At 33.2% G+C, this 11,162-nt stretch overlaps 1 protein-coding gene across 2 annotated transcripts in view; it reads left to right on the forward strand.

Annotated features, from left to right (window-relative positions):
- PCDH11X (protocadherin 11 X-linked) overlaps positions 1-11,162 on the forward strand; it is a 512,224-nt gene that overhangs the window by 76,150 nt on the left and 424,912 nt on the right. The window contains exon 5 of one of the 2 annotated variants that reach the window (XM_085319604.1): positions 5,523-5,931. The exons of the other annotated variant lie outside the window; for it this stretch is intronic. Within the exon in view, the coding sequence (XP_085175730.1) occupies positions 5,523-5,528 (6 nt within the window). The 3' untranslated portion in view covers positions 5,529-5,931. Of the gene's footprint in view, positions 1-5,522; positions 5,932-11,162 lie in introns of those variants that run through there. 2 annotated transcript variants of the gene reach the window in all.

Raw genomic sequence — 11,162 nt, forward strand, 5'->3', positions numbered from 1 at the left:
TATTCTTGCTCAGAATAAGTCTATTTTTACTCCAGTTGAGGCTTTGGATTTATTTTTCGGTGTGTGGTTTTTATTTATTTAATATCAGCATAGCTATAGCAGAATATACTACTGATCATTTTGAAAACTGCAGGATGGGTTGTTTGTTTATTATTTTTATTCCCCTTAACAATACAAATCAATGTAGTAATCCAGTTCCTGCTTCTTTATAAAGCTTGAATCTCTTGCAGAGATACATTAACAGAAAAAGAACTAAAAAAAAAAATCTTCTTGTTTATAACTCAGTAGTAGAGATGGAAATTTTACGTGTTTTTTGAGACTTGCGTTCTTTCTACTAAAGATATTTGAATGTGTTAATTAAATTATACATTAGAAAACTTCTCACTCATTTATTTGAACTCGTCTGACTGAGGAGAGTGCAGTCCTCAGCCTCTCTGTGAGCCTGATCTAAGTTATTTTTCTATTGAATCCAAAGGATTCTGTCTAGTAAAATATAGTTCCTGGTATAGTTCCTCTGAGCCAAAAGTCATCTTCCATTGCACGCTCAAAAACATTTTGTCATGCCTGCTAATAAAGAAAGGGAGCACATGACTCTAGATTTTTACTAATGCAGTCCTTCAGAGGCTTTTAAAGCAGAATGGGAAACAATTTCTTTTTGCTGAACTGGTTTGGGAAATAGAGCATTTTCATTTATTTGTATCTTAAGGTTGATAACAGAAGTTTCCTATCTGGAAAAACACAGTAATATTTTTTTGGAATGCTCATGACCTAAAATTAGCTTACCTTAATTTAGCTCTACCTGAAATTGTTACTGTTATGCTCTGAATTTACAAGAGCTTAATGTTTAGTATTGTGTTGATTTTAATAAATCTACGGTTATCCTTCTTTAAAGTTTTATTTTGTTTATGGAAGTGACCATACTGTTGGAGAAATTAATAACTCTCTCACAACGGCCTTTTAAACTAGTTTGAAAACCACATTTTCTCTAAACATTTGAATTAATATTTTTGTTACTTACTTGACTAAAATACAGGTAACTTCATTAATAAATATATGTGATATTGGGACAAGAAAGAGCATTTGAGTTAAATCCTTTGTGTTGGACTTTGATCACAAAGACAGAATCGTATCTCTTTATATGTGTAAACAAGGTATCTCTTTAACCTTAGTAAATCATTTAAACAGTTGGTCTTGCTCCTAACTTGTTCTTTTTATGTTGTAGCTTGCACAGTTTTGTCTTCCTTCCAGGTTGTTAGTAGCTAACTTAGGACAGTCTTTCTTAGAGTTGTCACTGTTATCCAGTAAAGAATCTAAACAAAACAAAAATGAGCTTCTACCATGGTGCTTCAGAAGTCATGCTGCCCAGCCATCCTCTAACCTCAGAGACTAACAGGAAGTTTGTGATTAATGATACCTCTGCGTGTCATGTACTCTCGAAATTTCCAGAAAACTGTAGGACAGCTAGGAGAATTGAAGAATAATTTTGGTTAAAAAGTCAAATGTGCTGATTTATAAAAATAAAGTAATGATGTCTAATGTGGAGAAGAAAACAGTTTATCACTAACAGCTACTATAATACATCACTTTACAAGCCAAAATCTCTCTGAAGGAAGAGATTAGATAGAATACACTAAGTATCAAGATGTCTGTCTTTAGTTTCTAATGGATGCTGATACTAATAGGCCTCATATTAGTTTTGTCTGTGAAACACTAAGTTTCTACTCTGATATTTGAAATAATAGTGAATTAAACATAAAAATATATTTTTCTGTGAGGCTCTAAACTTTGTGTGTATCAGAATAGTATTCATTTTTTTAAAAAAGGAAATTACTTCTTTGCTTAACTGTTAAATTTGTCGAATTGATCTGTAAAATGACAAAGTCAGTACAGCAGTTGTGCTCACAAAACCTGAAAGGTTTTACTGCTAAAAACCAAAATATCTCTTCTGTGACCATATGTACTAATAAATACTGCAAAGCAATAGCTGAAATTTTTATTAGGAAGGAATCGGAGACTGTTGAAGCAGCAGAGGATACACCAGGTCATGAACTATACTAAGCAAGTTGAAGAGGGAAAAGTATGTTTCTAATGTAACACACAGAAGGAAGAAATCAAGCTTCTCTGTGTAATTTGTGCATGAGATAGGGCAAGGGAGCGAGGTATTTATCAGTATTATTTTGAAGTCATACAGCAGGAATTAATCAATAGTACTGACAGAGAATTGGAACTCTCAGACTTTTCTTTTGGGAGGTAGTTGAGGTGATTGTACTAAAGAAGCTTTACCTAGTGATAAATTGCAAACAGGCTTCTTGTTCATGCAAGTTTTTCAAATTAGGATATTTGAAGACTTGTAAAATCAAGTTAACTTACAGTGTTTTATTACAGAGTCAGCTTACAGTGTCAGAGACTTTCAACATTTCCTTAGTGGTGAATGTCTTGGAAGAATGTATTTCTTTGGTAGAAAAGCATACAGCAGATTTAAAATTTGTCTGTCTGCAGACTTTATGAAAGCTCAATTGCTTTTGACGTTTATCTCAGTGAGATCAGGCTGTGTATGACTTATTCCATACGATCACAAATCTTTTAACTCTTTCTGCATTTGCATCAGCATGATAGAAAGTAAAAACAAAGATGGTCTGTTTTTCATGCAGTATGTAACATTTTAAAAATCTGAAATCTTTGCTTAAATATTTTGAATAATATTTAGACAGCTGAAATGTCTGTCTAGACATCAGGCTGTATAACTGAATCATGCATGAGTATAGGAGACGGTAGGGTCTTTGACACCTGGGGTTCAAAGAAATTTCTACCACAAAACTATATTAAAATTTCCTTTAATTAATGTTATCTCAGACATTCTTTCTTTTGAAAATAAAATAACACAGATTTCAAGAGCAGTACAAATCTCCTTGAAAAAAGAACCTGTGATTGAGGAAGGATCCTGAGACCTTTTGTATTGTTGTTTTAAACTTTGAATTTGGAAATTGATCAAATGTTATCTGACTTCCTGTTAGTGAAGAAATATGACTGTTCATGGACACATCACTGGGGAGTAGGGTTAAGTTTCAGTACACGTTTGATTTCTGTACCATTGCTACAACTGGAAGTTACAATCATGCGCTGAAGTTACATGCTGTTTGATGGTTCTGCTTGCTTCCCGGTGGACTCCTGTCCTGTAAATGTTAACTTAGCTCCACTGCTAGCATACATCTTCACTAATGTTTTGAGGGATTGAACAGGTATGCAGCTTGACTTTCTCATGTTTACTAATGTAAATCTTCGTTAGTTGATTTTAGTTGCTAGGATTCTGTTGTATGTGGACGTATTCACACTTATGGGTAGAAAGGAAATTTTTAAATCACACAGTGGTCTCTGCTGACACTTGTTTTTGGAAACTAAATGGAGGTAGATATTATATTCCTTATAGACATCTAAATGGAAAGTAGACCTCATTTAAAATACATCGCCTTTTTGGGAACCCTACTCTTACTGGGGATTGTTTGGACCTGCTTACAGTTATGGTATATTTAGTTTTCTGGTTCCAACTTAAAATATGGAGAAAGTCATTATAGTTTTTCACTCAGTATGACAGCAGAGTGCTTAGAATATGAATTAAAAGAATCCTGTGCTTTTCTTGAAACTAATAGCTCTGCAGACTCTGATATGTACATCTGTAGGTGTAGATATACACATACATATTACCAAGATAATGGTGCTATCGTTTGGCCTCATGCTTAAATAAAAGTACTATAGATATTTGATGTCTAAGTCATATAAATCCAGAGCTGTGATTCCTGTCCTTTTGTTGCTTGTTGAAAACTCTACTCTGGTACAGCACATCTGTAACAAGTTCAGATGAGTACAGCTTTTCAGGAGCAAAGTTAGAGCTTTTTGACAACATTGTTTTTTGTAACAGTGAGACCAGTAAGTTTAATCTAGTATCCTGCAGTTATCAATAACCAGTACTGATGCTTCTGATAAATTAAGGAGTGTAGATATAACTACTAATGTGACATACCCATGTTCTGGAGTAAATTACTCTCAAGGAATATTTTCTTTTAAATATCAGATAAGTAGGTGTTAGTAAAAGCCATTTCAGAAGTGATTACTATAATCCTGATTATTCTTGTTATTTTCTCTTAATTTTTTGGCTGGTAATTTTGCTGGTAATTCTGATGTGCTGCCATGTATATACATTTCAGAAAGATCTGAAATTCTGGAGATCTAGAGAAAAAAAAATCTAAATGAAGGATAAGGAAAATTCTGAGGCTCTTAGATTAGTGAGCAGTTACTTAGGTGTGCAAATCAGCTTAAGCAAAACTGGTCAATAAAGTTTTTTTCTTTTGTGGAATGCTTTGAAAAAAACCTTTTCAAAATTATTTTTATAGCATATGTTTTTTTACCCCAAAAACATGGGGGAGGATATTGATAGAATGCCCCTTTGCCCCATTGTAGAGAACAAAAACAGAGCACAACAGGGAAGAAAAAAAAATCATGATGTTTTTGAGGGAGGAAAAAAGATTTTAAATATGAACGCGTAAGTTAAAACTAATTTGGAGAAAACTACAGGGTTTTTTTTCCAGTGAAAACTAAAAATGAGTATATACTTAAGCTGATAGATGAAGTTTCAGTGTTAACAATTTGGTGATTGGCATGTAAGCTAGAATGGTATGCAACTCCCTCCGTTAAAGGGGCATGCCTTGGGGTATCAGCAGGATAAATAAATACAATGGCTATTCTTAAACATAAGTGCGTTTCATCTTGATTTCTCAGTAAGATAGCTGAAAAGTTTACACTTACCTGCTCACAACCTAACTTTTTCAATGATGTATCACTGTAAATCATTGTCAGCAATGAAGTTTGATTTGACTTTCAGTTTAATTTTCAAACCTATTACCTGTTTTCTCCCAGGTTTTGCACTCCTTGGTTTGCAATAGATAGCAATTTCCTGACCAATAAGAAGCTAGTGTCTTGGTGAATGTGCTATTGAAAGCATTTTCTTTCCTGTGGAATAATTAATCTGAAAGGATTAATTTCTGTTAATTTTGAGGACTCTATATTTAACATGAATAGAGTCAACGATGCAAAATGACTCTTCCAGTACTTTATGCTCTGGGAATTATGCTCTCAGATCAAATTTGCTAAAACCATGTACAACATGTTCTAGGTGGTATGATAGTCTTCTGATAACTATATTCTTGCTAGAGCAGTTGGGGGTTCTGATACAGCAAAAAGCAGTAGTTGGAAACCTAGAATAACATACAAAGAAAAGATTTATATGGCTCCATTTTAAGTTTGTTGTCTGTACATAGATGTGTGCAGCTCTCTCTATATGTATGGAAACCTGAAAACACACACAGAGACACACACCAAAAATGGTTGCTTGCTTAGAACCACAATATTTCAGTGCTTCTCAAACCACAGAGTGATTGATGTGGTAGTTATTTGGAGGCAAACTTTGCAATGTGTGGGGAAAATGATGCAGGAAAGGGCTTTTCTCATGCTGTTTCTCTGTTTGCCAGCTCTGAACGTCATCGCATCCGATGTTATATACTGAAGTCGTACGTGTACACAATGATGTTAAGCCAGCAAACATGAAAACAAGGAAATAGCACGAGAAAGCCCTTTGTCCTGTCTCTGATTGCCGAAGAATTTTATCGTCTGATCTCCAGAGGGGTTTGGAAGTGACGATGAACTGTTCAAGCTGCCCTACTGAAAGGTATCAAGGGCAAGAATTTTTTTAAAAAAGAAAGACAAAGAGACTTTAGTACATTGTGCTACAGTGTTCTATAATGTAGTTTTGCTAAGAAAAAAGTAACGTGACCCATCAGTCTTCGTAGTTGGCGATTATGGTAAATCTTTTGCTTTCTCATTTTGCTTCTAATCATCATCTTGTTCCAGATTTTCTCCATATTTATTTCATTTGAATCAACTAGAAATATTTTCTATAAATACTTTAAAAGGGAGCAATAAATTTTATTCATACATTAAAAAGAGAATGTGAAGTTCTTTATACTCCCTGCATTTAAAAAAAATGTTATCACTTACAGCACCATTACATGTATTGAAGATTAAGTGTTATTTATAGCTATTCCATAATATTTTTAATGATGATATTGCAGCTATGGATCATAGATAGAATTGATCAAATCAATGCTGTCTCATTTTATAGGCACAGTAGTGTAGTGTAAAATCAGTACTTTCTGCTCTCTTATCCACAAAAATTTTAATAAATATTCACCTTTTAAATAACTGGAAAGTATTCACTTAACTTTTTAAAATAAAATTTACTTTGCATTTTGCTTGCTGAAGTCTAGATGATATCTGCATACCAGGTGGTATACACTTAATCTTTTGAAGTACTTTTGGTTTAAAAAGAAGAAAACATAAATCCAGGGGTTTGCTTTTTAGTGTGATAAAATAGGAGATAGCATAAATTTGATGGAACCTACAATTTAGTGCACTGTTAGCAAGTATATGGATAAAGAATAGCCTTCTGTTTTTTTTCCCAAGTTATTTCACTATATAGTTAACATCTTTTAATTTAAATTTGTTTACATTATAATTTGCCATTTAGTATGATTCATTAACTAATAGAATCAATATCATTGCTTTGTTCGCAACTTTTTTGCAAGTTCCTGTATATTGTCTCACATTATAGGGAATAATGCTTAATGTGCATCATCTAATACTAGCATTTCATATACAACACAAGATCTCTTAGGAAGCAAAGGAGTATAAAGAACCCTGTTTTCTGCACTTATATGAAGACTTATATGATAATAGTTTGCTAGAATAAAATGAAATATAAACACTGCTTTTAACTGGGTTGTATACAGTATATGTAATTTTCTTTTTAAAAAGTTATTAATATTTCATCAGTTAGACTACAACATGGAATTCTTACATATTACTGTATGTTTGATGTAAAGATATTTAAAATAGGCTTGTACTTAATGTTCACATTGCCTCAGTTCTTGGACTGCAGAATGTCACCATGACTATTGCCTATAATTTCTTCCACATTTGCTATTCCGCTCTTATAAAAATGTGTATCTGGCTATTTGGTCTGTAAAATAAATTCTATTAATAATGAAGTACGTATTGTAATTTAGCATATTGTATTGCATAATTATAGCTATGACTGTTACAGAGCAATATTTTATTTTCTATAATGAAATCCTTTTCCTTGGGAGAACTTTATGTATCTGTTAGGCAGTGTCACTATTCATATTTATTATACCTTTTCAGTACTTAGATTCAAACTAAACAAGCAGCACTTTCAGTGGTTAGACACATAATAGTCGTATTTATTGACTCAGTGCCACCATGTAACTAGTTGTTTTGTTTTGAAACCTCATTCCTGATGTCAGAAGGAGTTGATGCAAAAAGCATAGTTTAGTGAACCAAGATGGATATCAGCTACTGCTGTTACAACTGTTTACTTCAATGCCTTATCGGTGGGTGATAGGAAGTATACGGAGATACTTGTTGTGGGTAATTACCCCTGAATGTAGAATGATTCATCAGGAAGACGGTAGGATTTCGGAGTTTTGTGTTTTCTGCTGTTTCTTTCTTTCTTTTTTTTTTTTTTTATCTATTTTTTTTTGTAAGGTAATTGGGTTGGATTTCCTTGATGAGTAAAATTCATACACATAGAACTAATGTTTGATTAAGAAAAGTACCAAAAAAATCTGAATGCTTGAATTGAAACTTACCCAATTTTTTGAATCAAGGAATACTGAGTTGACATATTGATCTAGGTTCATCTAATCTAACCTTACTCATATAACTAAGGCATCCCAAGTGAAAATATTGTTGCCCCTTAGAATTTTTTTTTTTTAACCTCTGATGGTGAAAAGGCATAGAGCTTAAGCGTAGCAGGTTATTTTAATTTTTAGATTTTTAGTACTGCATAGTCTCCAGAAGTGCCTACTTTCTTACACTGAGTATGAAGAGAACCTATGATAACCACGTTTCTAATTTAAATGTGTCACTTACATACTTGCAGTTACTTGAGATGAACCTGGATCACTCCTGAGAAAACTACTACTCATGAGATTCTTGGTTCTTTTGCTTTTAACCTAGCTGAAGATCTACCTTTCCTAGTACTTTCCTGCTTATTATTGTATTCTATAAAAAGAGAAAATTCTAGAAAAATCTAGCATAATTTTAAACATTAAAAGAATTACATGCCTGAAACAAAGGTTCCTTTAGGATTTGGATTATTAGTTGAGATCAATAATCAGTAGTTCTCATGTGGATCAGCATAGCCAAATATAATAACCCTCCAAATGCACAATGAAAAAAATGAAACCTCTTAGAGTGTTTCATCTGTGGTAGATGACTGTTTTCTTTTATTCTTTTCCGTTTTTGTTTTCATACATGTATACATCACTTTACTTAAGAAGTTCTTTCATAGACTGGCCTAAATCTTTTTTCCTTCTCGTTTCCTTCTGGTGGTTAAATGGATTCATGAAAGTCTCATGAAAATGTAATGTGCACTTACTGAATGTGAATGTGTGGTGAATATGAATTTCTACGCTTCTCAGGGAGGGGAAGGATAAATGGAAGCCAGTTAAAACATTCTGTTTAGTGTGAGGTTTGTTTGTTTGGTTGGTTTTTTGTGTGAGTATTAGCATCCTGAGTCATGAGGCATATGTCAGTGCCAAAACCAGTTCTGTTTCTCTAGTACTAGTTTTCAGTTGCAGAAATAATATTTCTGGCTGAATAGAGGTCAGAGTAAGCGAAGAACAAAAATTACAGAGTTGACCAAATGCTGTTTTTGTAATTGAAGACTCTACGTTTTTCTTTTAAATACCAAACACGTTTCCCTAGGTTATTTCATTGTAGGGTAGACTGCATTTATTATTACTGAGCCCCATCTCTGTCAGCTTCCTGGAGAAATATATCCTTTGGTTTGGTGCATATTGCCACTCTCGTCACCACTGCAGAAATGTCTGTCTATAGCTAAAGTTCTAGAATGTTTTTTTTTTTTTTTTGAGTGGTTAGTGCTATGTATGGTTCAAAAAAAATAAATAGACATTTGTTGCCAGTTTTACAGTGTGTATTAGTTGCATTGCTGCTTGTAGCCCTACAATGCAAACTGCCAAAGATGGCTCTCAGATCTTGTTCTTTATTCTTTGTTGTAATGTCGATGCCTGTATTTCATATGGATGCATGTCTACCAAAGCTCAGTGCCGCTCGATGTCAAAAGCTGTGGCACACAATCTGCCATTCATGTGAGAGCTGCCTATCATATCAGAAAAAGCACTGAATTTTGGAGGGTATCTTTAAATCCTTCTGAATCTCAATAAACAGAGGTCTACTAAAGAGGTCAGTTGGGTTCTGTAAGAAACTAAGCTGGTTGGTGATGTAAATAGATTAAAAAAAAAAACAAACATAAACTGTAATGGCAGTCTTTTTTCTTACTTTCAGTGATTTCTCATTTTGCCATACTACATATGTTTATGGTATATCTTAGTCTTAAGTATTATTTGTAAAATATTTTAACATATTTTTGAACATATATTTTTGCTTTCATATTGAATTACCAATCACTGTTCCTTTATGTCTTATTTATCTACTCCCAAAATAAATTCTGTTTAAAGGTGCTATACCTGTATACCCTTGGGAGAAGCACACCTCTGGTCTGTTTGCTTGGAGCATGCACACCATTTTATCTGTACACACTAGTAATTTTGACAGTGACTGGGAGTTATAATTACTAAATTAACTATACCACACATAAAGTACCATAAAGTATACTAGTGATCTATCTAAAGAAATATACCTCTTTCAAATCCTCATGCTCCTTAGCAGTACATTCCTTTCGTCAATGTTTTCTTCAATGAAATCTATCTAAGCAGGACTTTCCAAGAGTTGCACATCTTTTAGTGATGATTAAATGTGTTTTGTGTATGTATACCTGTGTGCACACACATGCACACATTCAGATATATATATGTATTTTACATGCATGTATATATATAAAAAGAAAGAGCATGAGGGCATATACTTACACATATTGCATTCAGTTTATAGGAAATATAATGCTACATAGACTGTAACTGTAGGTGTATAAACTATATGTGTGCTAATAAATCTTCCCATGAAAGGTAGTCAAGCAACAGGGTTTTCATTTTACAAATAATTTTGAGATCTGTAAAGGTCTTTCCTTTTGAGAATATGATGGGTTCTTACTATATTAGAAAGTGACTCTCTAACTTGGAAGTTAAGATACTAGCCTGATATTATGAAAAATAGTTTTGGATTTCTGTTCGAGTATTACATTTTTATTCATTCTAATACAGGACTGGAATATCTGTCCTGTTTTAAAAGACTTTTTTATAGAGAATCTTTCTCTTAAATCTTGCCACCAGAAATATCATGAAAATGATATTTTTTTTTATATCCTACAAATTATGAGCATCTGCTTATTTCATACATAGTTACATGTAAATCAAATTCAGTTATTTAAATCAGACATATGGATATAAAGCAAATGTGTTATCAAGGGTACTGCTGACTTTCTGCTATCTTTTAAACAGATTTTATTCATTGATACTAAGTATTCTTTTCATTTTCATGGAAGGTTGCTGAAGTGCAAATATTACTCAACTGTTATCAACTATTAAAGTTTAAATAACTTCTTTCTAATAAAAGCTAAATAATGATATCAAAGATCTGAGGTTTGACTTCTCAAAGTACTATCACTGAATAGCAGCTAGGAGTTACCGGGTGAATTACAGTCTCTTTTTCTCTGCATGTATTTCTTGCATTCTCTAAGGGATGACATCCATGGCTGTTTAGACTGATGAACTTACTTTGCTTCTGTTCCATTTTCCTGTGAGCTCTGATGTTGTTTGTTATTATTTTTGATCTGATTGTCCAAGTCTGACATGAAATTTGAACCTAAGACCTCTCCTTAAAAGAATTTCTCCCTTTTTATTGTCTAGGCAGTACAGAAATTTCACTTTTATCTGTGTGCATCAGTTGCAAATAAGTTGCAGGCAGATAGACACATTGACACTAACATGAAACTGAAATACTCCAAAAATAGATCCTCCCACAGAAAAATACTTTTCCTGAGTCCTTATTTAAACAATTCCTGGACTGACACTTCCTCTCATCCTTCTGTGTTCTTACTCTCTCTTTCTCTC

The sequence above is a fragment of the Rhea americana genome, unplaced genomic scaffold (assembly GCF_003343005.1).
Source record: "Rhea americana isolate MKP2758 unplaced genomic scaffold, rheAme1 scaffold_6, whole genome shotgun sequence".
Taxonomy (NCBI): domain Eukaryota; kingdom Metazoa; phylum Chordata; class Aves; order Rheiformes; family Rheidae; genus Rhea; species Rhea americana.